Source organism: Rhamphochromis sp. 'chilingali' (genome assembly GCF_963969265.1).
Source record: "Rhamphochromis sp. 'chilingali' genome assembly, chromosome: 11".
NCBI classification, from domain to species: Eukaryota; Metazoa; Chordata; class Actinopteri; order Cichliformes; family Cichlidae; genus Rhamphochromis; species Rhamphochromis sp. 'chilingali'.
The window spans coordinates 12652110-12679464 of NC_137938.1; the positions used below are offsets into that span (position 1 = coordinate 12652110).

Genomic DNA, 27355 nt, shown 5'->3' on the forward strand with positions numbered 1-27355 from the left:
TGACAGAGTATGTTTGTGGAAGTTTGAATCCATGTCAAAGATCTCATACATCATCCACGTGTTTTGCCAACTTGTTTTTCCCAGCAGAAGACTGAAACATATCCAGACTCTGGACAGCGGGGGTGTGGGGGGATGGGGGTGCCTGGGTAGTTACACTATGAATCTTGAAGAGGGAAAAAAATAAAAATTAAAAATAAAAAATGGTCGCACTGGTCTAATTTCAAAAAGAGGAAAACAAAAAACATGTTTCCATCATGTTTGGGTACATTATTGTCAGACTGTATGTCCACCTGTTCCCTCTGTAGTTACGCAGGTTAGCGAGAGGAGAGGAGAAGAGAGAGGATGACGCCATGGCCTTAGGGAAATGTCCTATTACAACAACAATGCACCATCCAAATCTGTGATTCAATGGCAACATTTCATTTTATCCAGACAGCTACAACAATCTACTATTGTGCAGAAGAAATGGAAAAAAGTATTGATAATAGATCAGATGGTTAAGTGAGGAAAATTTAGATCATGGAATAAGAGGAGAGGAAAGTGCAGAATGTCCTCTTCAAGTCCCAACTGGAACATTTTGGTTGATTCCAACAGAAACCTGGAGTCAAATAACATCGACCTACACTTCAATCAATAGCAATGACACGTAAGAGAGCCATAAAAACTACTGAAATACTTAAAACATACCAATAAAAGACTACAAGGAGCCAGAAAGGAAAGGTCAGCACTTCCTTATCAATTACTTTCCATTGTGCCTAAAAAATAGAGAAATTTGTTCTGAAAAATATCTGGGGATGTAATTTTACTTCTAATTTAAAGTAATTCTCCAGGAAGCAAAAAAAAAAAAAAATTGGTATAACCTACGGCTACATGTGTAACTTTCATTAGAAGAAATTAGATTATTTTCTCTATTTCCTAAGCACCAAATGGAGGGTTACACCTATTATTTTCATTGTCAATTATTCTGTTCTTTCTGTATTTTAACTGTATTTTAAAGTAAATTTGTATTGACAGGTTACAGGCTAGAAGTTTGAGTTAAATCCCTGAAAAGTCACGGTGAGCCAAAAGAAAAAACATACCCTTATTAATTCTAAGGTTTCAGACAACCCTCAGATGAACACCACCACAAGGCTTATTACACAGAGTCCTTTAACAAAATACTTTGGAAAGAGAAACAAAATACATTTTCTGTATGACTGTTTCAGTCTCTTCAGTTCATTGAGGTCTGTGGACATTTGTTTATGCACAGCTCTCTTTTTTCAGTCAGGATGAGGTCTGGACTGACTGGGCTATTGCAACATCTTAATTTTTTTCTTTGTTAACTGTTCTGTTGTAGATTTCCTACTTTGCACAGGATCATTGCCCTGTTGCATGAACTAATTTGGGCCAAGCTTTTGCTGTTAGAAAGACGGCTTCAGATTTCACCCTAGAATACTTTGGTATACAGAGGACTCGATAGTTGACTCAGTGACTGCAAGATACCCAGGTCCTGTGGCTGCAGAACAAGTCCAAATCATCACCCCTTCTCCACAGTGTTTGACAGTTGGTATGAGGTTTTTGTGCTGATTTGCCACAGATCTCTATATTGGTCTTGCTTGTCCAAAGGACAGAAGTCTTGTTCCAGAAATCTTGTGGATTCTTCAGATGCGACTTTGTAAATCTAAGCTGTCATTTTCTTTTTAGGGAGAAGAGGCTCTTTCTTGGAAACCCTTTCACACTAGTTCAGGCTTTTTCCTAATTGTATTGTCACAAATTTTAGCATTTTACACACTAACTAAGGCCTGTGGAGTCAGATGTAGCTCTTAGTTGGGCTTTTTGGGGCAAGGGAGTTGCCATTTCTCTGACCCAGAGGTCACCAACACGGTGCCCGCGGGCACCAGGTCGCCCGCAAGGACCACATGAGTCGCCCGCGGGCCTGTTCTAAAAATAGCTCACCATAGCAACTTACCAGTTAGCTGCATCTATTTTTATTTTTTCTTGCCATTTTTTTTAAATCACAATTGCATTGGTGTCAATTTGTTAGAGATAATATATTTTAAAAAAATTATTATTAAATATTAGATGAGCTCTAGCTGGTCTCCATGGAAACAGTTGCCGTGAAGACCAGCAAAGGTGAAGAGATAAGGAAAAAATGGCGGAAAAAAGAAGAAGAAGAAAACATATCATTGTCACAGTGAATGGGAGGAAGAGTTTTTTACCACTGTGAAAGATTCATGGGTGTGTCTCATTTGCGGGGCGACTGTGGCAACGGCAAAGCAGCACAACGTGGAGAGACATTTCCGAACGTGTCACACAAGCTACCATGCTAACTACCCAAAGGGCAGCACACTGCGAGTGGAAAAAGCCCGCGAGCTAAAGACAGGTTTGAGCAAAAAAAACCTCCCAAAAAGCAACCGAAGCTTCATTTAGAGCTACACATTTCATGATTAAGAAAAAGAAGGCATTTTTAGACGGGGAGGTTTTCAAAGAAGCAATGATGATAATTGCAAAAACTATGCTTAAAGACGAGAAATATGGAAATGATATAATCTCCACTCTCTCCGATGTCCAGCTGGGGGCAACTACAATCGTTAGAAGAGTGTCGGCTATGTCCGGGAACTTGGTCGATCAGTTGGATCAGGATCTGGCAAAGTGCAGGTGGTTTAGCATCCAGTGTGACGAGTCCGTGGACAGCAGCAGTGCAGCACAGCTGATGGTCTTTATCCGGATGGTGTTTGATGGTTTCTCCACAAAAGAAGAACTTCTGACACTACTGCTGCTAAAGACAACTACGAAGGGAGTTGACATCTATAACGCGGTGAAGGAGTTTTCGCGAAGAAAAAGGTACCGTTGGAAAAGCAGGTATCAGTGACTACCGACAGGGCTCCTGCTATGATCGGCCGACATACAGGATTCATCGCTCACTGTAAAGGTGACACAGAGTTCCCAAACTTCATGCAATACCACTGCATCATTCACCAGCAGGCGTTATGCACAAAGGTGATCGGCTTCGAGCACGTAATGACTCCCGTCGTGAAGATCATAAACAGCATCCGCTCCAGAGCTAAACAGCACAGAACATTCAAGGTGCTATTGAAGGAGCTGTCAGCTGAATATGGTGACCTGCTACTACATACGGAAATCCGATGACTCAGCAGGGGACGGATTTTGCTTCGTTTTTTGTCACTTTTGGTTGAAATCAAAGAGTTCATGCAATCCAAAGGGGAAGACACATCGCCGCTGGAGGACACTGAGCTAACCTAAAATCTGTTTTCTTTGGCTTCATAGAAATGCTACAAAGCTGAATAACACTGTGCTAAGCCAGAGAAGAATGTCTTTCTGTAGCATCAGTCTGGGTTAGTTTGGTGGGGGGTAGAGCTGACTTTTAGAATGACAGTCTTTCAAGGATGAGCCATGTGTCTTCCTCAACACATGGAAACTCCTCCGAATCCTTGCCAAGACCACTGAAATTGACAGCATTTTCTAGACTGCCGAGATTTAAGGAGGGATGTCGATACGAAACTCAACGCACCCCGTTTTGGCAGGCTTGACAAAATCTGTGTGCAACCCTGTCTGTGTGTGAGTGAAGTGTTAATGACAGTCCTCAGAGGGCCCTCACAGCATCAGATCTGTGTTTTCATTCCCTTGTGGAACACAGTCAGCCTATGGATGCTCACCGTTTGATGTCTTCTGAACCACAGTTCCCACCCACACCAACGTGCATCATTTCTGCATCTCTCCAGGATATCCAAGAGTGTTTATATACATTATGTATATGTACGCGTCCTCTGCATTTGCAAATTGTGCGAGTTCTGTCAGAACTTGTGCGTTTGTCTGCATGTGTGCGATTGTGCATGCATTAGTGTACGTGCAGGTTGGTCTCTGTGTGTGGTAGCTCCTAATTGGGGATCCGATACAGCTGTCTTGTCTCTCGCATTTCCCTCATTTTCCTCCCTCTCGGCCTGTTAGACTCACACAGGCAAACACAGAGGGAGGACCGAGACAGCAATGCTTCAGAAGTCTTCAAATCCATTCCCCATATGTAGTTTAACATCTTTAGGCACTATGAAGAAATAAAGTCTTGGACTGTTTCCATGATGAAAAGCCAATGCGCTGTGAGTTTAGACGATGGCTTAATGTCACTGAAACATTAGGTTTGTCTGCCAAAAGACCTTTCCATGAAGTGTAAATCATAAGCTCCCAGGCTCTCCAGTTAGGTGGCACATTCAAGAGTTGGCATTATAGCAGAAAAGTAATTTGTGTCCATGACAGAGTAAACAGCCACTAGTATAAGCAACAAACAAAGAGCTGTCTTTTATCAACTTTTTGTTTGCTTTTATTAGATAATGCTGTGTGGTGATCCATGTCAGACCAAACTCTAATCTGAGTTAAATATAGTTTCATCTCCACTTCATCCTAACCACAACGCTTCAGATCAGATAGTTCAATATTTCATTTAGGATCTTACAAGCAGAGGGTTATTTAAGGCCTCGAGAGCATCAGATCCAACATTATTTGCTCAAAAAGAAGAAAAAGTCATCCAACAGACTTCTTTAGTCTTGAATAAAGCACTACGAGTTATTCTGTGGTGCCATTAAGTGGTTAAGAAAAAAAAAGCCAGACTGCACAAAAGCCTGGAAAAGGAATATAGTCATTTTAATAACAATATTTTGCTGCTTTGACACGTCAATATGGAGGCTCAGCAAAAGAGCAGAAGATCTTACTGGACCAATACTGGTGCATGATATATGTAATACAGCTGGTTATTAGTCAGGCATTTTTTATTTATTTTTTTACAGTTGCTTTGGTTTAATTCTTGAAATAAAAAAATTTAAATAAAAAAATTAAAACCTTCAAAATATAAGGAGCCCTTTCAATGCTCGGCGAGCATTTGCAAACATTTTAGGTTGTGCCTGATTAATTTATCTGTACACTGTACACTGGTAGCTGACATTTGCCGATGTACCACAAGAAGCACTTCCTCTTCCAGCTGCTAACTCTAAGGCAGGGGTGGGGGAACTCAAGGGCCGGTGTCCTGCAGGTTTTAGATCTCACCCAGGGTCAACACACCTGAATCAAATGATTAGTTCATTACCAGGCCTCTGGAGAACTTGGAGACATGTTGAGGAGGTAATTTAGCCATTTAAATCAGCTGCGTTGGATCAAGGACACATCTAAAACCTGCAGGACACCGGCCCTTGAAGCCTGGAGTTCCCCCATCCCTGCTCTAAGGGATGGAACAGTGGATCGTTTGCCTCCATCACCTGCTGGCCCAAGCGCACGATCTGATATCCTCGTGTCGGTGTTGTTCCCATATCATCATAATAAATATTGTTCCAGGTTTAACATTGCAAGTGACCAATCACATTGTTGTGACATCATACTTTTGCGACTTTGGGGAAAAAAACACCTTAAAAAAAATCTACTTAACTTGCGAAAAACTGCCTCTGTCTGCCAATCCAGCAATTTGAATTTGTTGCATTTCAGCAGTATCCTGGTCACTTGCAATATCGAACCTGGAACAACATTTATTATGATGATGTGGGAACAACACCAACACGAGGATATCAGATCATCCGTCCCAAGCATCCTCTGTCATAAAAACCCCCTGCATATCATTGTTCACTAAATCCATGAACTTTCTGTGGTCTTTCTTTTCCTCCAGCATTGCAGCTTCACAAGCAGTCTTTGTCAAATAAATCCACTATCACTTCTCTAGCCCGCACATGTCCCATGTTCATCTCAGGCTTGCCTCTCTAACTTTATCTCCAAAGCTTTCAACCCGAGTTGTCCCTCTGATATACTCATTCCTGTGTTGATACCTTGTCCATCCCAGTGAAAGTCTTGGTGTCAGCTCTGCCTTTTCATTTTTTTTAACATTTACAACTCATCATGTTTTAAAATCTGATAAATGCAAACTGGACAAAAACCCTTTGAAAAAAAAAAAGTTATAAGTGCTGACTCCAACTTCCAATATAGGGGAACTCTGATCTCTTTCCAGATGCTGGTAGATTAATTGTCACTTTCCAGGGAATTTTTAGAGGTCTTAAAAATACTATATTCCTCAGGCTCTAGTTTAATCACATTAAAAAAATGACTAGGTACAGGTGTTTACAATATGGTTACAGTTTGAACAATATGGCTCCCATAACAGATTTCTCTAGCAGCTGAACATTTTTAATCCATGAGTTTCACTCTGATGTAATGAATAATATCACGGAAACTGAAATTTAAGATGGAAACTCTGAAATGTGTGGACAAAAAGATATTTGTAAGGTTTAAGTTTCATATCCATCAACCACAACAGGAAGCACTTTTTTTTTTTTTAAGATCATCATGAGCTACACTGCAGGTTTTAACCACAGATTAAGTTATAGATCGATATGCAGACAGACAGCTGGGAATCAAGCGTGAGAGAGAGACAGAAAGACAACAGGGGGAAGTGAAAGCAAGTGAGTGAGAGAGAGAAATTGCCCTTGTGCTACACTTTAGATTCCGCTCACGTTCTGCTCTGTCCCCAGACGTTAAAAGTGTGTCCATAGTTTTGGCGACCGGGGGAGTGATTGGAAATGTCAGCTGACAACAGCACTTTTCACTGACACTCTGAGAACTGGCACGGAGACAGAGAGAGAAAGAAGGGGGAAACAGGGGTGAGGGAGAGAGGGAAGGGCGGACAGAGAGGAAAGGATGGAAGGAGGAAATGAGGAGGATGAAAGAATGGTAAGGGTGTGTGTGATGCTGATGGGAGGTTTGGTACAATCAAAAAAAAAAAAAAGCCATGGTTGGCGACCAATTATGGATGACACTGAATTGAAAGAGTGTGCATGTCTGTATATGTGCATCAGTGTAAGTACTGTCCTCCTGTTACTCACTGCAACTGTGCATGAAAGAAAGGCCTGTTTGTGTGTGCATGCGTGCATATCATGTAAGTGACTGACAGGAAGCTGCCACTCTATTTCCAAAAGCTGGAGCAAGTTAGAAACCCAACACTATGATGCTGCCCAACAGCACACGCACCCCTCCCCTCCTCCATGACCTTTCCTAAATGTTACTGGCCACTTGGCACACTGACTGGGCCTCTAATGAAACTTTTATTGGCCCCCATTTTTCACCCCGTTTTTCCAGAACTGCCTCCAGGGCTGAGCTGAAATACAACAGGCTTGAACTGCAGCTGACACACAGAAAGGAAAGATACAGTGTGTGCATATGTGAACGTGTCTTTGCATTTTATTTTTTATCCGTCTTCTCTGTTTCACAAAATCTATACAATCAAATTGCTTTTGAAAATATTTAAAGCCCATAGCTTCAAGACAAGCAATCACTATAATTATTAACATACAACTCACTAATTACATTTGATATTATCGACCAACATAAGCTAGAAGGCAAATAAGAAAAGCAGGTTTAAATTGTTTACAAAATTTAAATGGAAAATGGCAGCAGTACTAATATAGAGCTTTTTACTGTAACCAACCACCAAATCTCACACACATTCATATAAGCGCATTTTTCCCTCCTATACCAAAGCACCTTGTCTAACATTCACGCACACATCCTCACTGACAGATCCATCAGAGGCAACTTGGGGTTCAGTACCTCGCCCAAGGATAACCTCGAGCCAGGGAGCGAACCACCGACGTCCCTATTTGTAGATAACCCACTCTACCACCTGAGCCACATTTGGGATATGTAGGGATTAAATGCGCAGGACCAACTTTTAACACAAAGAAACAATAGAAAAGGACAAAGCTAGATACTGAAATTAACAGAGTACGGCCCTATTACCTGTCAAGTGTTTCTGCTCTTGCAGCTTAAGTTACTACATTCAGTGATTAATCAGGAAAAGTACACTACAGTATTATCACAGCCGCTGTTGTGTAGTATTATTATTCCAATTACAGATAAATTGATATTTTTTAAATGTCTATAATAATTAGCTTTTAACAAATGTGACAGGATCCCTTAAAAAGAGGAAAAGAAACTTAGAAAAACAAAATCATGTTGAAAAGTCTCATCGTTTTTTCAAAACAGTAACTCTGTATATTTCTGAACCTAGTCTAAATCTGATTAGGCACTATGATGAGAACCCTGATCTAAAATCTGATCAGGAAACAGCTGCCTAATGGGTTAAAATAAACGCTGGATCAGAGTTTGCTCAGACGTAACAAAGCTGCTAAAAATGAAAATATGCCTTCATCAGTTCCAATGGAAATCTTCTAAATCACTCTAGATACAGCCATTACTAAAATATTCAGATGTTTATCAAATATAGTTGCTGCATCAAGTCATCAAATTTTAGATTGAACTGGTAATTTGATGCAATTTAATTTCCCACAGCTCATTTATATTACTATTAACATGGAATGTGGACTGATCCATCATATTGTCATCCATGTGAGGAGTTTCAAGCCTCCACCGATGGACAGGAGGATTATCTATCCTTGTGTGTGTAGATGACGCAGGGCAGAAAGGAGCGGATGGGCTAGGCCCAGCTGGGTTGTGTCTTTTCCTCTGAGGAAGCAGAGAGGAGGAACACAGGGGTCAAGAGCAAATTGTTGATACCCATTATAAGCTCCTGTCACACTCACGCAACACTAATTACCACAAGCTGAACTAAACTGAACTGAGCAGGAATGAACTGAACTCAGCTGTATTGAGGACGTTTAATGCATCTGCAGAGCGAAGGCAGGGACAGTAGAAGAAAATAGAACTCACGGCTGGCAGAGTTTGATGAGGTCCTGGTCGGTGGTGGCAGGCGGCAGGCCTCTGATGTACAGGTTGGTCTTACTAAGTTGCTCCACTAGCCCTCCTCCCTGACCTCCACCACCACCTCCTCCTCCTGTGTTGCCAGGGCTGGGTGGAGCCATGGGTGGAGGGGGAGGGGCATAGGACTGCTGCAAAGACAGAAAAACACACAGAAAGGCAAACGTCACATTAGGTCTTTACTGTTATGTTTGGTGTCACATGAATCACGTATTTGCCACAAAAAAAAGTACTTCACTGCAGATTCCGCTCCTCAGCTAAATTCCATCTACCAATCTCACATCCACATCTTTTCCTGTCCCAATTATCTCTTTATTCTAGAGGAAGTACATAAAATTAGGAAAGCAAGAGATCTGAAATTAGTCCGTGATGTTCATGGTACCCAACCACTGGGGCTTGCCCAAATAACAATAGCGTGCTGTGCTGAATCTTCACATAAGGTTCTGCACATAATGACAAGGCAGTAGGGACTTCCTTTCAGCGCTGACTGAAGTGTAAAGGTGCAGTGACTTCTACAGTGATTTAGATAAGGAAATGTTTCAAACCATTGATAATTTTCATGAAAAACAGGTTTGTTTGTGTGTGTGCACAAATCAGCAAACATTAAAAGCAGCACAAATTGCTTTCTGGTTGTTTAACCTTAGTTACAATGCAAGCAAACGTAGACCAGAAAAATGAAAGATATTCAAAACATCTCTTGTAATGCAAAGGTATCAAGCCACTGTCAGGCAAGAAAGTCTTAAAGCAAACACCGCTATAATTTGTATTAATAAATTTATGCCATGGGTGAACCGAGCAGGCTGTACAGCATTTAAATCAAGCAAGGTCCTTTTATCACCTTTAACTTACTCAAACATTTCCTATTGGCCTCCACTGTCCAATTACACAGCTCAATACTGACTAAATGGCTTAATAAGATGACCATTTCTGGCAGGGAGAAGAGCAGTGCAAGGATTAATGAGTGCCTGGCACTGAAGGCACACCCACCCCTGCCTGCCCGCTGCCTTAGGCAAACTATTAGGTTAAGTTTGGAGGAAGCAAACAAGCTTGATGGCCCATATGACAGCAGCATTCAAAACACTCCGTCTGCTGCCTTGGAGGAAAACAGCTACACCGCAAAGATGTGTAGTCCCAGTGTTGGTTCCACTGTTGGAAAGTGGATAGAACAAGTTCAAGAAGCTGCTGCAGCTTGAGATGATCACAGCGCAGCAGCACTGTGTGCCGTAATGACGAGAAAATGAGAGACAGGAAGAGAAAGGATAGAGACAGGTAAGGAAAGGAAGCGTGTACATACTTAAGGTGAATCCTGTATTTGGAGTTGTGTGTGGATATGTATGCACAATTGCAAGGAAGCTTGTGTGAGCTTGTGTGTGCGTGCACGAGTGTGAGCCGGTGTTTGTGATAATGACAGGCTGTCACCACAGAGCAATGTGGAGTCTGAGCCAGCTCTGATATTAATCCATTACCTGTATTTTCTCTCAGCTGGTGCACAAATCCTAACACACACTCAGACGCATGCTAGCAGCTCAGACAGACAGCGCTAACAGGATTCAACACATGTATGGAAGACACGCAGGAGTAAAAGGAGAAGGCGCTTATGTCATTTACAGGCCAGCACCTCACACCAGCAGCCAACAACGAGCCTGTACACTTCAGCTCAAACACAAACAAAGTGCAGAGGTGAAAGAGAGGCTATGCTGGGTAATACTTCAGTTTAACAGCTGGGACAAATAATACTCTGTATTACCAGTGTCTCTGAGATTTGCAGTTTGATGTTATTTCCTGAATAACTTCAATTTAGGGCTGCGCCATACATTTTTCACAATACCACCAACAAATTTTTACATGATAATGTCAAAAAGATGTCATATCGTTGCTGTAGCAATGCCACACATTTACATTTACCAGTGCAATGAATGAAACAATTCCAAGCATGTCAGAGAGAAAGAATCATTTTTGGCTACTAAAACAGAAGCGATTTTAAATCACCTCCAAAGCAGCACGCTACTTTGCAAAATATGCAAGAAAATTGTTCCCGGTAATGTGGAAACAACGAGTTTCACCATTTGAGGGAAAAACACATCGAGTACAACAAGGCTACAATGGAGCAGATACTGATATGCGACGCAAAGGTTAGAAAAAAAAAAAAAAAAAGACCCAACCAAGCATTGCAAGCTGAACTCCGTATGACAGGATGGGCAAACAGTGAATGCAAATTACTGACACAGTTAAATGTTGGAAAAGCAGAACTTTACAGAGCTGGTTAAACAGCTTCCCAGGTATAAAGTATTTTTCAGTTTTACTATGTGACCATATTGACCAGGGTCCTGAAGAGTTTATTGTTCAACTAAAGCAGCTGGGCTACTTTTGCTCTAATATTTGGCTCATGCTATGTCGCCCCTGTTGAATTAGAATGCTTCTGCTACCGGTCCTCATTTCAATAGTGTCACACTTTGAATTAGGTAGTGTGTCATCAATGACAATAACTCGCAGGAAGAGGATGGAAAATGCTCTTCATTTACTTACTGCTGCTCTCATGCTCCAAACATAAAACATCGTTTATCATTTTTTCTGCATCATCAGAGGCATCGTTAGTGCAAATTTTCTTTAAATATCGTGATATCTCCAGCCTCTACTCCTAAAGCAGTATTCACTGAGAAGAATATTGATACTGGCTCAACAACTTTGTATCAGCCACTTCAGACACAAAACAGAACTATATAATATACTAAAATGTGCTAAATATAATCAATTCCTTAATTAGTCAATCTAGTTGACAGGACATAATTGCCTTTATATTTTTGAGTCATAGACAAATGGTTTCACAATTTCAAACTTTTTAAAATTATGGTCATTTTACACCATTTTTGACAAACAAAGCTAAACAACCAATCATTAGAATCAACAATTCACGTGAAGTCTGTCATAAGTGTGCTTTCTCAGGACATTTTATAAAAGTTTATTGTATAATGTGTCACTGTTAGAGGAAAGTAAAGAAGCGCATATCTTTTTTTCCCCATGTGGTGTCTGCAATCACGATATTGGAAACCTCACCGCCTCAAAGCCTGAACTGTGCAGCGGACCGGCTCGATATGAGCCTTTCAACAATGGGTTTGTTTACCAACCTCCTCGGAAAGATAACACAGACACATGGTTGATGGGGAGTGTCAGACACATAAAAGACACCGGGCTGAAATCTTATGGAGAAATATCACAGGGGTAAAAGCTATACACGCTTAAGATAACACACTGCACACCACTGCATGGTAAACACAATATAAGCTCATGAAGCAAAACCAGACTGTTAGACTATTAACAAACATGCACACAGTTAGCCTTATCTTTGTACATTCATTTCATTACACTGATCTGGAGCAGAAAGAGTCTTTCTTCACTCCACTACGCAGATGTCCAGGTATGCACAAATGTACAAAACCTCTCCCCTTCCCCTCGTGTTGCTGACACAACACACACACAAACCTGATCAAAGGCCTTGCCCAGGGAACCTCTTTCAGCCAATTTGTGCAGCTGTCAGGGTTGGGCTGATAGTGAGCTGTGTATGTAATGTGTCAGAGACTGTGATAGGGAAATCCTTTGAAACATTAAAATCGTTCCGTCTCCCTCTCTCTCTCTAGCATTCACACTTCCACCTCTCCTCTCTCCCTCTTTCACTGTCAAGCTCAACTCCACCATCGCTCCGTCTCTTGCTCTTATCATCTCCATCCTTCCACTTTCCCATATGCTTGCTCTATATTTCTTCCTCCTCTGTGCTTCCCTCCCTCCGTGCTTTCATCCAGTTTCTCTCTTTTAAGGATTAGTCTGCAGTTGCTGTGTGTGGACTGAAGGCTGCCTCTCAGCTGGTATTGTTGACACACTTAGTACAGTGGAGCAGTTCTCACACTGGGAAAAAGGCTCAGAGGCAGCGACACAAACTGTCACACAAGGCAAGCACAGTCACTGGGATTATTGCAGATTTCATGCACAACTGAGTCCTGAAACACAAACGTGCTGCGAAATATTATTTTAGTGTGATGCACATGCATGCTGCTGACTGATGCTGGTGTACATTTCAGAGCAAAAGCAGAGGAATTACTATGAAGTAGTTACTTTTTTCAAGGCACTGACCGTCCATCGGAAGTCCAAAACTTATGAGGCCATAAGTTTTGGACTTAATTGTATTTTCACAAGTTTTACCTGAAAGTAATAAAATGACAGATTTCTGTAATTTAAGTCCCAAAGAGTCACGGTGACAGATCTCTTTAATTTACTATAGCCGGGGTGCACATAAGTGGTCCGCAGGTGCGCATTCGCTGTCAAAATAAAAAGACGTGCACCAGATAAGAAGTTGCAACGCGTGTTTGTGTACATATAAAAGGCAGTGTTTTTGTCAGCTAGAGTGGGATTTTCACAGCATATTCTGCACCACATCTCTGTGCGTTCATTATTTGTTTGAAGCCAGCTCACCTCCTGCAACCTCTTTTCCGAGAATACGCGTTTCTTTTGTGGTTCGGACTCCTGACATTTCTTTGGAGGTGGAGAAACACCAAAGTAATTGCTTAAAGGAGCTTGCTTCTTCGACATTTTTAAGAGTTCTAAACAAATGTCTGTCCTCCTCCAGAAAATCTAACGTACGCAAACACGCGTTGCAACTTCTTATCCGGTGCGCGTCTTTTATTTTGACAGCGAATGCGCACCTGCGGACCACTTATGTGCACCCCTGACTATAGCGCCATTTCTTTATCATGTAGGAAAATGGACATCAAAGTGGGCTGTATGTGGTCCACAATGGAAAATGAGTCTGACATGCCATGTGAAGGAGATCCAAGCTCTGTCACGTACCAGCTGAGATCGACCCCACTTTCAGCTCTGTTACTCTATTCCTTTCTACTGCAGACTTCAAGAATGAAGTTCTGTATCATTTACATTTCTAATACACTTTAGAGTCACATTGCTCCATATTTGCATGGTTTTATTAAACACATTTGCTTGCTTTGTGAAGATGCAGGAGTATGATTACCCTTTGTGTGCCTAACTGTCTGACAGTAGATGTGCTAGCATTGATCTTCATTTATGCTCATCATGACAATGATATTTCACACTAGTCCTTGCATGTAGCAAATAAATAGAGAAAAAGCAAATGAGAACTATAACAATAACAATAATCTGTTGCATTTCTTTTTAAAGTGTAATGAAAGGATGCCTCAATCAACCGCATCGAGGTTGAATTTTACTCAAAAAGGGAAAAAAAAAAAAATGCAGGAATATTTACTTGTTCCAGCTACTGAACTCTCGTCATGGCAGTAATTCCTGCAAAATAACTTATTTCATTGTACTCTGTAGACTTTTCCCATCCACCCACCCAAATCTGCCAATCTCCACTTTCCCGCTATTGTTTTGCTTTAGGAATAATTTAAACAGAATACATTAAACTCAGTTCTTTAACTTCTAAACAATGAATAGCTACTGAAAAGTCTTGTATGTGCAGAGGTGTCTTTGTGATGATCAAACTTATCTCCAAACTTATCTGCAACAACATTAGGGGAGGGGGGAAAAACAAACTAAGTATAGATGTGGGTGAAGGTATTGCACAACATCGCATACTGGTGAACTTTGGATGACATGAGGGAAGACAGAAAAAAAACTATAGAAGAGGAAAGGCTGATAAAGAGTGTTAAGTAAGAAAGGATACGGGTAAAGCTAAAGATACATGGGACAAAGGAAAGAGGCGGACATGGGAGAGAGAGAGAGGGTTGTTCTGACCTCTTCTGATGCTTCCTGAAACAGAGGAAAGAATGCGAGCTATTTTTGGGTCCAGTTCTAAGATTCTCTCTTACTCACTGGGCCTCTAAACACAGCAGCGGAAGGGTTTAAGGAAGCGCTTATGAATACAGTACATCCGAATGGAAACATGGCACCCAATATACTGTCCTTGTTTTGATATTACACAAGCAGCTAAATTAAGCCTCGGCCAGTGCTTCTGTCAGAATGCCTGAAAAGACAACAAATCATCTTTTCAGGAATTCATAAATGTAACTTGATTGTCAAACTATTGTATCCAGGCTTTGTTTCCTTGAAAGATGTGGCTTCAGGGTGCAGCTGAATATTAAAGCTCTACACAGAGTGCTTTACATTGTTTTTAATGAAGGAAAAGAAAAATAGCACATTTACTGTAAGTTAGGGGAAGCGGAGAAGACTGCAGAGAGTTCAGCTAATGCTGTGCACAGGTATAAATAGTCTTCTTGGAGACAAGCCTAATGATATCCAATACAGAATACTTGCTTGTTTCCAAGTGTCAAGCTCAGGAATGTGTAGGCAAGAGGTGTAGCCCAGCCTGTGATTAGTCTGGAGAGTAAATGATACGCCTGGGTAAATCACACCGTAGGGTTATTTAATAAAACTATCTCCATTAGCAGCAGAGTTCCTAGTAAAAGAAGATCTGCAGTCCTTTGTCCCTACATGAGGTGCAACCTTGATTCAACAGATGGTCTACATGCTTTATTAAGAAGAAAATATGCAGATAAATAGTCAAAGTGATAACTGTGGTCAAGATCAAGACAGTACAAACAAGAAGCACTCCAAGAGCACAAACCCAAACCAAGGCAGCTCACCCTCTGGGCACTATTTACTTTTAAGGGAATGGTATTATACTGTTATCTTTGTTCTACTAAATGTACTTTAGGAAGTGCATAGTGCAGTTAAAAAAAAAAAAAACAAGTGCAGGCTTTTGTTATTTGCCCTTTTTGAAACCCATTTTAATCTACTCCAGGGCTTGCAAAATCGCTAGCCTGATGTCCCGGGGCTAACGATTTTTCCAGTCGGGCTACCAAAATCTGTGTAGAGAGCAGCAGCACTGATTGGTGAGTGACGATTATTTGCGCACCAATTCCTCTGGCATCGTCTTATCACTCATTAGCTTACTATTCAGACATGACAAGTGAAATCTCCCACAGCAAGCTTAAACATGTGAGGTTGATTGCGCAGAGATTTCAGTAGCAGGTATTTTAGTTCTGCTCAGCCAGATAAGACAGGTCAGGGTGAAGAAGGGGCAGCCAAAGAAAAGCCAACCACAAAACGGAAAAGTTATGACAAATCAGACTATAAGGCAAAAAAAGCGCAGCTTTTTTGGTTTCATGGACAAAAGAATTTCTGTGGCTGGAATATGACGAGCTAAATAACATGATGTTCTGCCAGGTGTGTTGTGAGTCGACAAGCACCTTTGTTACTGGGACCAGTAATTTTAAGAAAGACCCCATCAGAACCCATGAGAAATGCAAGAAATGCATTATTGCTCAGTCTGCAATATCTTTCCCAGAACAAACAGCAATTGCAAAAAACATTCTAAAAATGAACCAAGCACACAGAAGAAGTCCTGAAAAAGCTGTTTAGAACAGCGTACCATGTTGCAAAGAGTGAACTACCTTTGGCAAAATTTAGCAGTCTTTGCAAACTTCAAAAAGCAAATGGCCTAGATCTTGGTTCCACTTACCTTTTACCAGTGACTCCAGTGGAAATGTCAGATTCAGGATCTGGCACAGACTGATTCATGTTCTACACAGTTCTTACAAGGTCATAGAAATTTCTGTTCAATGAGAACCAAGTATTTGAGCTGATGATTGTAATTTTTATTCAGTTGTTGTGATTTGTATTTTAACAAGTTTTTGATTAATTTTAGTTTCTGTTACAATATTATACTTTAATGTATAATATTGTAATGGAAACAAAACGGGAAACAAAACATAAATTGCTCTTTTTATTCGGGCTACTTAAATTTATTTTGGGATACCAAAAACTGAAGAGTGCCGGCCCGAAGGGCTACCAGGGATTTTGAAATTTTGCGAGCCTTTTACTCCATAAATTTTTGAAGATTATTTTATGATTTTTATTATTGGTGCTACAGGACATGTGTAGCATTTATTTTACTGTTTAGTAAAATTATTTCCAATGTTTTATCATAAATATCAAATACAAAAAGATTTTGATCACAAGTCTATTATATTGAAAATAAACCCCTTCAAGAACAATGTAAATGTAACGTAATTAAACTGTTGACTTTGTATGACAAAGCCATACTAAAATACTCAAAGTATGCCACACCAAAATGATCTTGTCAGTCTGTAAACCTATTGTCATTTTAAACAGCTCTATATAGCATTGTCATCACGTGGACCTTCAGATCGTGGTTCAGAGGTCCAGGCTGTGGCACCCATACACATACAGTATTGTGCCAATGTCTGTCATATCAGACCAAGCATTATATTTAGCATTATATATAATTGTAATACTAAACCTAACCATACCCTTTGAGCTACCATAGCACGGTTATTGTAATTGAAGGCTTCCTAAGTTCAAAGGCATGCTCAGGTTTTACCAGGGTGTCTGCAAGTTTCATCAGACTACATCTAAGTGTGAGGTCAGTCACACCAAAGAGTTTCACTTTAATTAAAACAGAACATGAGCCAATCAAAACAGTCTGACCTATTTAACTTGCTGCCAAAGCAAAAGTGCAGCAGGAAACTGCAGCAAGGTGTTTAATATATAGACTGTTTACTTAATATATAGATGCAGGATATTCGACTTGAAAATTGCTCATATTTTCATCAAAATGTTTTCGTTGTCTAAATGATAAAAATCTCAATACTTTGTTGATCTATCATTATATTTAATCTGCTGCCACTTAGTCTTTCTAGAATCTTTTTTTTTTAGCTTTTCCCTTTCTCCAGTCTCCTCAGCCACCACCTTCCCATATGAATCCTTCTCTACTTCTCTCAGTCTCCTTAGAAGATCAAGGTCGTCAAGGTTGCTTCCCAGTGGAACGACATGTTCCAGCCTTTTACCTCTCCCTCTCTCGTTAACATCAGCAATAGCAGCATCAACAACACTTGGGCTGTCATAAACATGTTGCTCAAGCATCCCAGGAGGCATGCAGTTTGGACTTTGTGCTCACAGGCCTGGTGGGAGATAAAGAGATGATGGAGAGAGGCTGTGGTAGGTTGCTGAACTCTCAGCAAATTCCTGCGGCTGTGTTTTTGAGAAGGTCATGGGGAGGGTAGTGGGTGGGTGGGTCGAGGAGGGGTGGTTCAGGCTATCTGTGCATATACAGGCAAGCTGTGATTGATTCAAAGTTATATTAGGCTGCCCACCTATTGTTCTGGAGACCAAGGCTGAGTCACCGTTGGTGTGTAGGGTTATGGGAAATGTTGAAAAACACAAACATATGGCACTTTATCTAAATGCATTTGCATCTCAAGTCAGACAGCAATTCACTTGGAAAAAGGTAACCTAAACACAGAGTAATGCACCATTACATTACAGCAAAGAAATTAGAGTTGAAAAGCATCTTTGAGCCTTCCCATGTGTTTTCTATTAAACAGCCAGCATCCCTGCTATTCTTTGTCAATTGTGCACCTCACAGTTACCAGCTGTTAAGTAATACGCCCAATTGGTGGTAAAGCAAAACATAGCATGTGAATATCAGTGTGGACGATGGACTTTTTTGACCTGCATCTAGAGCAGGGCGATATGACCAAAAATATTTATCACGATATACATTTGAAAATTTGCGATACCGATATAACTGACGATATAATTGACTCTAGACAAAATACTTTACAACTCCACAACTTTATTAGTGCAAAAAAAAAAAAAAAACCCATCAAGAATTTAACAGTGCAAATGCAAATTCCTCGCTGACAGTTTAAGCAAAAGGCATTTCCAGTGGAAATTGACCGAAATATCCTCAGCATAACCATGTATAATATCCACAAAACTTAAAAGAGGTTATACACACACAATACAGTAATATTATGTTGAAGCGCAGTACGTATCACTCCGCGTGGCTCCTGCCTACGATGGCCGTAATGCTCCAACAATCCATTAAGTAGTGCGGGTTCGTGGCTTAGCAAAGTCGTACTAAAACATTGACAGATTTTCGAGCGCCGTGTACCACTTAAAATCATTTTGAGGTCAGTAAACACAACCAGAATTCATACATAAGGCACACGGGATTATAAGGTTTGATTTTCAGAAAAATCAAAGGATTGATTTTATGTGCGCTGTATTTTCCAAAAAACACTGTAATAACGACGGTCCGCTAGCATGCGCTACCAAAAATAGTGCTGTGGTGTGTATCTGACGGACGAAAGCTAAACCAATTCCACAACTGAAGTTGCAGCATTTTTACAAACCAATTCTGGTTCATCAGTTTCATTCAACAATCCGCTTTCACCCTTCTCATTCTCCGTCACCGCCATGCTTTTTCTGCCATGTGCGGAAACAAAGGCACTGTGCACGCGCGTTTAACCCAGATTCTATCACGATATTTCATTTTCTTATCATTGCCCAACATTATACCAGTATCACCGTGAACGGTATGATATGGCCCAGTTCTACCTGCATCTGATGTTTTTGGGTTTTGTTTTTTGTTTCTTTGGCTGTAATCAGTGTCTTAACATTTTTAGCTGCCGATCTTAACCGTATATTTATCAAGCTGTAGCCATAGCAACAAACCTGCTGTTATAACCACACCTTATCATGTACACAGGCACCTGAATTGTATATCAACAAGAATGCACTTGCACTGTAAATATGCTGGAAAGCATATATTACAACAATTACCGCAATATTGGCAGTTGTCTAAATAATGGAGTTATGTAACAGCGTATGCCTCAAAGAGGTTGGAACATTTTCCCAACCTGTGTGATCTTCTGCTGTATGTAACAGAAAATGGGTGCATACTGCTCTGACTGTTTAAAATGAAGGTAGTTTGAATTCTGTGTGTCAGAACATCCAAAGAAATATATCTGGCCAAGCAGGTGCTTCCAAAAATGAAATTTGTTGGTTGGTGGTTAATGGCTAGCATATAGTATCATTTTCCTTCAGTAGTTTTCATTTTAAGAAAGGCTCCACCAGTGCAGGTACTGTATTTCCCACCAAATACATCCTGTAGGTGCGGTGCACACACTGGCTCAGATTCAAGTCCTTGGTCAAGCCATATCCTTGCATATGTGCCATCTCTGCTGCCTGCCACAATCACAGCAACTTTCAAATCCAACTACAAAAAAAGGTTGACCTTGTATGCTTTTTCTAAAGAAAACCCTTCCTGAGTGACACCCAACAAAAACATTCCACTACATTATACTTCAAAACCCACCCAGATGATTTTATCTCCACCTCTCCGAGTATATTTCCCCTCCAAAAAAAACAAATCTCATTCTACATTCTTCCTTCTAAATTGCATGACCTCTAGCATACAAGTTACAAAAAGAGGAAAAAAAACATGCATATTGAAGAGGCGCATTGCACAAAGCTCTTTTATTATGTATATTTATGCAAATTCAACGTTAGTTTATTCAAGAAAGTCTCTCTCGCTCCTCCTCTCATTGCCCCCTGGTCAATGTGTTTCAATCCGGCAGTATGTATGAAAAGCGGTGGCAGACAGGGTTGGTGAATCATGAATGGTTTAAAACAGACTTCTACAAAAAGAAAAAGTGCAGAAGTTTCATTGATCTTCAATGACCCCCCTTGAAGTTTAAAATTAAGTAATATAAAATATTGCAGAGTTCCATCTGTAGTAGTACCTCTTTTGTGTCACCGCTAATAAACTCTGGATGTCTCCTGATAAGGTGAACTGTGTATTCCATCTGCAGCTTATCATCCTGCAGTGATTCTATCCGTCTTTATCTTATCGCCTACTTCTTGCATATTAATAACCTCATCCTGCCCCCCACCCCGTCCCTCACCTCTTTACTGTTCTTGTCAAACATTTTCCTTCAATATATCATCTCAGTCAGCAGTCTCAAAAAAAAAAAATCTTTCCCTTTCAACTTTCTCCTCTCCATTCCTCAGTTTCCAACATCCTCTGCCCTGTCCTGTTTTCCTCATCCATCATCTCGTTCCCTTCAGTCTCATCTTTCTTCCTCATACCCACCCTCTTCCTATCTGCTGCCCCCTCCCCTCCAGCACCATGCAGGAGATTAAAATATGAGGAAACAATCAAGCTCTGGCTCATTAGCATATGAACGGGAGGCCGACAGGCAACTGCAGACACGACGACAGAGCCCTGGAAATCCACCGCAGAGGATTTTTTTTTTTTTTTTTTTTTTTTTTTTTTTAAATCCCAGGAATGACTTTTTACCGTATTTTGTTGAATGAGACAGAACAATCCTCTGCCAGTCTTTTCAGGCAGTCAAATTACCATCAGAATAAGAGGGCATAAGAATAAGACAGAATGCTTATATAGTGTCAGGTCAAAGAATGGAGACTATAGAATAAGTGTGCAGACAGAATAATGTCTCTCCACAGCAACAATGAGAAGCTGAAAAGATAGGATTTGGTGCAGTCCTGTATGTGTATCTGCATGCGTCTGAGTGTACAGACTGGTGTGTGTTGGGTTCATCATTTTACAACAATAAGAAACAGTGCGATAAGAATTCTCGTTCAGTAATTCCCCAACATGCGTGTCTAGGCTTGGGTGTTGGGGGTGGTCTACTCTCATTAGTGAATCAATTAAAATGCCAAATGCAGCAACATCAGAGGTGGGGACATACAGTACATCGAAAAATGCAAGGCAACAGAATAGTAACTTGCTACATTATTAAAACAAAAATTTTTAAAAGGTTTGTGCGCATATTCAACATTGTAAAGATGGATTTTAGAACAAAAAGGTTTAGATTCACTAGCCCAAATTGCTTAAATTAAGTTAAGACATTCCGATTTACTGCCACAATACATGGATACATGACATTTTTCCAGGTACTGCCATAATGCAAAAAAAACAAGCCTAAATACCTGTAATACACTGTGTACATTAATTCCATAGCCTGAATTCTTTAACAGGGTTGTCTTTTCTCAAATGAGGAGCGTTGAGGTGTGCACTTACAGTAACAATCGCCACTGTAAGTAGAACACACTTAAAAGCCACACAATATTTTTTTCTGCAGTGATGATGCCAACTTAATATGCATGAAGACCAAACAATATTTTATCAGTGCCTGATTAAAAATAATAATAAGCAACTGTTTTATAGCTGGTCACGATTAAAGTCACCATTGTTGCTGACAAATCTCACTCTGTCATAGTCTGCACTGGTCATCTGTCATTTTCTGTAATGCTAACATTTTCTGTTTCGAGGAGGATAGGGTGCAGGTCTCCATGTTCCTGCTCTTCGGCCTGCACACCTGTCCCCTATTATTCTGTCACCTGCTCCAACACAGAGTCTCTGCCAGATTGTTGTCCTACCGAGCGGTAATCAGACTTCTCTATGGCTCTAAGCAAAACCTCAGTATCTCCCATGCTAACCCCCTTGTGTTTCTCCTCCAGTGATTCCTCTGTGGCTGAATAGTAGTTACAAATCCAATTTCACTCACCTGTTTCTATTGAGCTGGCCTGCCTTCTCTGGGAAAACTTTGTCAAATACTAAGCCTCTGGACTTACCTGCCTCCTCTGCCACTCAAACCCTGATCAGTGGCTCCTCCCACAGCTCACCTCACATCACTTCCAAGTAAGACCTCACAATTTAAATGTGCTTTTTGCTCACAGCTTTGGACTCACTCATACTTTGGACTGTCTCCAACGCTCATCTCCTCTATCTCAGGATTGCTGTCCCAAGTTGCCAGAGACTCCTTCCCATGAACATCCTGTTTAACATTCCTTTTGTGAAGACACCTGTTGTGCCAGTAAAATCTGTGAACTTTGGGCTGTTGTCTCCTGGGTCCTGCTTAAGTGCCCGTTTTATGGTTACTTCTTTCATGGCCACGACATTCTCCAGCTGGCTGAAAAGTGCTTTGAAGTCCCTCCCAGTCTGCTAAGGCGCCAACATAGCGCCAACATCCAGGTACTTGTAGTGTACTACATGCAGTTTAAGTGCATCTATGCCCTTAAAACAGCAAAGTATGTGCTTCTAGAGACAGCATTGTACAGCTAGCTGCTCAGCCATACTTCAACACAATATGGTACCCTCCACCATCATCTAGTAAACATAAGAGGTTATGTTTTACTACCTTCTGTTAAGGAATAAGTTTTAAAGGGAACACAACTTAAGCAAGTGGCATCTTTCTTTACCGCATATCCTATTTTGGGTCATTCTCCCAACCATCCTTCGCTAGTATACCAAAAAAAGACATCTCTGAATGCACAACATGTAAAATCTTCAATTAGTAGAGATACAGCTGCTCAATATGCACGAGAATCTCAGGAATTTCTTCAGCACCTTGTTGATTCTGCGCCATAAAGAATTAAGGCAGTTCTGAAAGTAAATAGGTGTCTAGCACCAGCCTGGTGTGACTAATAAAGTGGTTGGTGAATGTAAATCTTCAAGGGTGCTGCAGGATTTACCTGTAGGAGCAGTGATGCAGCATCAATGCACAACTAAATCTATGCAGTCTTGGCTATTGACATAAGGTTCAATAAGCTCCTCCACTTCAGATTCCCCAGGTCTGACTTAAATACACTTATCTTTACCTTTTGTTCTCTCTGGGTCACCGAACATTTATTAGCCGCTTCCTGCCTTCCTCCACTATGTCCCTCGCTGTAATTAAATTCCTTAATCAAATCTGAGAGGGGCAAATATTCAGGGAATGAGAGAAGACAGAGGTGGGAGGAATGGGAAAATTGGTGGGATAGAAGGATGAAGAAATCAGAGTGTGAGAAACAGGAACATATTTAGTGAAATCTGCCCTCTGTGAGATCAGATGATGACCTGACGATATCTAGAGGGAAGATTCTGATACCAGAACAAAGTCATAACTGAGTCAGAGAATTAATATTTTTATTTTGCAGGTGGATGATTGGACAGGAACCCAAACCATGACTTAAAAGGAAATGCATAACACAGCTGGCCAGGCAGAGGCAGAGTAAAAATCTGATGTCCATGGAGTGAGTTAAGCTTAATAATTTTACACCAGGGACTCTAATTCAAAAATGCACTTTACTGTTGAAATGAAAATCACATTTTAGAGTCAACTGCCAAATCAAAACACATCTGGATAATGATGAGCAACTATGACGAGGGGATGTCGCAGAATTTTCCACAGGACATTCCATTAGCTGGAATACTGAATGGCAACATGAAGTGGTGTTTAATACATTTATGCTTGTGAAGCATTTCAAGTCTCATGTCTTTTGTTATTGTGAGAGATGGTGCACAGCATCTCACGTCTGCAATTCAGAATCCAGGATTAAAGCATTCACAACAGAAAGACATGGTTCGTCCATTTATTTAAAAACACAGAAGCTCAACAGAAGTAGCAGTCGTGTATTCGCATTAAATCATAACCCCGACACAGTGTTTGGATTGATTTAAAGGCCTGATCAAATTACCTGGAAAAGGTTAAAAGTATCCATTACCGGCTAACATGCTTTTGCTATTGAGCACAGGGAGAAAAAGGAGAATGAAACAGAGCTGCATAGAGCAACAATCTTACCCAACTGTATCCTGAAGGCATCAATCTGCCTAAAAACTCAGTACGGGGAATACACATATGATGTAAAATTGCAGCTTTAAGGACACTTGATTTCAGGACAAAAAAAAAAAAGCCTGCCCCAATCTTTTAGAGGTTGCACAAAGACTAAGTTTTAAGGACTGAAATGTAGCGAATAAGAACAAGAGCAAGGAAAGGCAAATACAAGAAAACGAAAGGGAAGCAAGTCTGATAAAAGTGTGTGAATACTGGAGAGGAAAGGAGGAAGAAAAAAGACATGCGAACAGCAAAGGAGGAAAGAACAGAGGGGTCACTTCTGCTGTTAATAATTTATCCTTTAAAAACCAGTGTGAGGCTTTAATTGGTGCCGTGGCTAATCCTGAAACAAACACACACACACACACACACACACACACACCTCGGGGAGCCTCTTAGCAGCTGTGCTCCAGCTAAATTGGCTACAGTGTAGCGGCGGCAGCAGCGAGTTCCCTCCAGGTATAACACAGTCAGCCAAAACAGCAATATCAGGGCTGCCAAGCCCGTCTCATAAATCTGGGCGTGACACTTCTCACTGTCTCACGCTCGCTGTCACGCTCTCAAAAGAAATCTTACGGCAAATCAAAGCGACAAGACGTTAGTCCCTTGGTATGGCTGTTAGCTAGATAAACACTCAGTTCACTTCAGCTGTAATCTGCATTTAGCTTAAGCAGAAGATGTTCTGTACTATGTTGGAGCCTTTTTGCATGATTTGGATTAAAGTCATTCATTTGATGATTTAAGGCTCGTCTTAGTGTAGATCAAAATGACAACCTGTGAATCGAATTAGCCTTTTCAGACCGGAGGCTTCACTACAGTTTAAATAACTAAGTGATAATATAAACATTTATTATTATTATTATGTCATATCCAAATCAAAGGTTGTTTAAAGCTGTTTTGTTTTAATTCTGAGAAGGTATAACTGAGGGGAATTAAGTTGCTAATGCTGTTATTTATGGCACTTAAACTTCCTCCAAACAAAGAAGAAAACAATGAAATGTCATGTAAAACATTTAACATCATCCCTTCCAACACTGCCTTTGTCTAGGCAGTTGGTCTGAAGGGCGATGGGGAAAATCCTTATATCCAACCGTCTCACATCAGCTCTGCAGGCATGATAAGAACTTTGGCCGTGAGCTCATCCAAAGTCGAAACCCTGCTGCCTGTATCATGTCAAATTGCATACGCCAAGATACTTCCTAAAATTTAGACATTCTGTCTCAATTCAGCAAAAAAGCACAGGAAGCTGGAGACTTTTGTCCTGTCCTGCTCTCTAATTGTTCTTCTTTTACTGTTTGCAGTTGGCACTTTTCTTTACTGTCCATATAAAGAAGCCCAAAACTCTCACAGAGCAAAGATTTAAATGTGGTTGACTTTACAGATGTGGTCTATGACATGATGTCACGTTACACAACTTGCTTCAAGTAAAAGTCAAAGCTCACCATGGACTACTCACTTGATTTTCCTCTAAGTTGAGCTGTATCTCACATGCCTCTTCAGGTGACAGTGATAGCTGGCACCATGTTTTCAAATACAATAAAAGTGGCAGCAGAGAACAGGCCCTCCTTCCTTGGTTATGATTACATGTTCTGCTCCCTTCATGTCCCTCAGCAAAACATGGAAATTCTCAACCATTTCATCTCATCCCTAACGTTCCAGGAAACAACCTAGAATACAATATTTTTACACTGTCTAATATTAAAGGCTTTTCTCAAAGGCAAGTGGCTCCAACAGCACATGGTACGTATCCAGCATGCACCACTCCATAAGTATAAAGATTTCACTGGCTGTCACTTGCACTGCCGCTCAGCAAAACGTTAATCTGTCACAGCAGCTGATGCCACATTAAATCTATGAATCAGATGTTACTAGCAGTGAATTTGTGAAATTGAGATGATGCATGACAGCATGCAGTTACTGTGGTTTTACAATAACCCCCGGTGCGTCACCTCACAGTCTGTGTTACCGTGAATTGCATTTCTACCTTGAGAATTAGATTTCCAAAGTGAGATAAAAGCTAGCCCAAGAGTTGCTGGAGTCCAAAATCACCCAGACAGCAAGGTTATCAGCCAGACCCCGGCACCATGACAATACATAGTGTCTTCCAAATCCTATTGTACCATGAAATGTCACAGCACATTAACTACAAGAGGGATTACCCTTCCTTGAAAGTAAAAGAGCGAGGGAGCCACTGAAAGGAGATAGAGAAACAGAAGGTGCCTGGGAATGCGTATGTGAACACACGCTGTTGCATTAAGTATGGGGTTACTAAATAAAAAATTTTTTTTAAAAAGTATATATATATATATATATATATATATATATATATATATATATATATATATATATATATATATATATATTAAAAAATAAAAAAAAAACACCCAGCACGCCCCTGCGGGCGGTTTATCCTTCAAGCTCGGGTCCTCTACCAGAGGCCTGGGAGCTTGAGGGTCCTGCGCAGTATCTTAGCTGTTCCCAGGACTGCGCTGTTCTGGACAGAGATCTCCGATGTTGTTCCTGGGATCTGCTGGAGCCACTCGCCTAGCTTGGGAGTCACCGCACCTAGTGCTCCGATTACCACGGGGACCACCGTTACCTTCACCCTCCACATCCTCTCCAGCTCTTCTCTGAGCCCTTGGTATTTCTCCAGCTTCTCGTGTTCCTTCTTCCTGATATTGCTGTCATTCGGAACCGCTACATCGATCACTACGGCCATCTTCTTCTGTTTGTCTACCACCACTATGTCCGGTTGGTTAGCCACCACCATTTTGTCCGTCTGTATCTGGAAGTCCCACAGGATCTTAGCTCGGTCATTCTCCACCACCCTTGGGGGCATCTCCCATTTTGACCTCGGGACTTCCAGGTTATACTCGGCACAGATGTTCCTGTACACTATGCCGGCCACTTGGTTATGGCGTTCCATGTATGCCTTGCCTGCTAGCATCTTGCACCCTGCTGTTATGTGCTGGATTGTCTCTGGGGCATCTTTACACAGCCTGCACCTGGGGTCTTGCCTGGTGTGATAGACCCCAGCCTCTATGGATCTTGTGCTCAGAGCTTGTTCTTGTGCTGCCATGATTAGTGCCTCTGTGCTGTCTTTCAGTCCAGCTTTGTCCAGCCACTGGTAGGATTTCTGGATATCAGCCACCTCCTCTATC

At 41.0% G+C, this 27355-nt stretch overlaps 1 protein-coding gene across 7 annotated transcripts in view; it reads right to left on the reverse strand.

Annotated features, from left to right (window-relative positions):
• LOC308406293 (RNA-binding motif, single-stranded-interacting protein 3-like) overlaps positions 1–27355 on the reverse strand; it is a 164353-nt gene that overhangs the window by 75256 nt on the left and 61742 nt on the right. For 5 of the 7 annotated variants that reach the window (XM_080897216.1, XM_080897214.1, XM_080897215.1 and 2 more), the window contains one exon: positions 8695–8873. In XM_080897216.1, the coding sequence (XP_080753342.1) occupies positions 8695–8873 (179 nt within the window). Of the gene's footprint in view, positions 1–8694; positions 8874–22106; positions 22314–27355 lie in introns of those variants that run through there. The other 2 variants (XM_080897218.1, XM_080897217.1) reach the window with 2 other exon arrangements.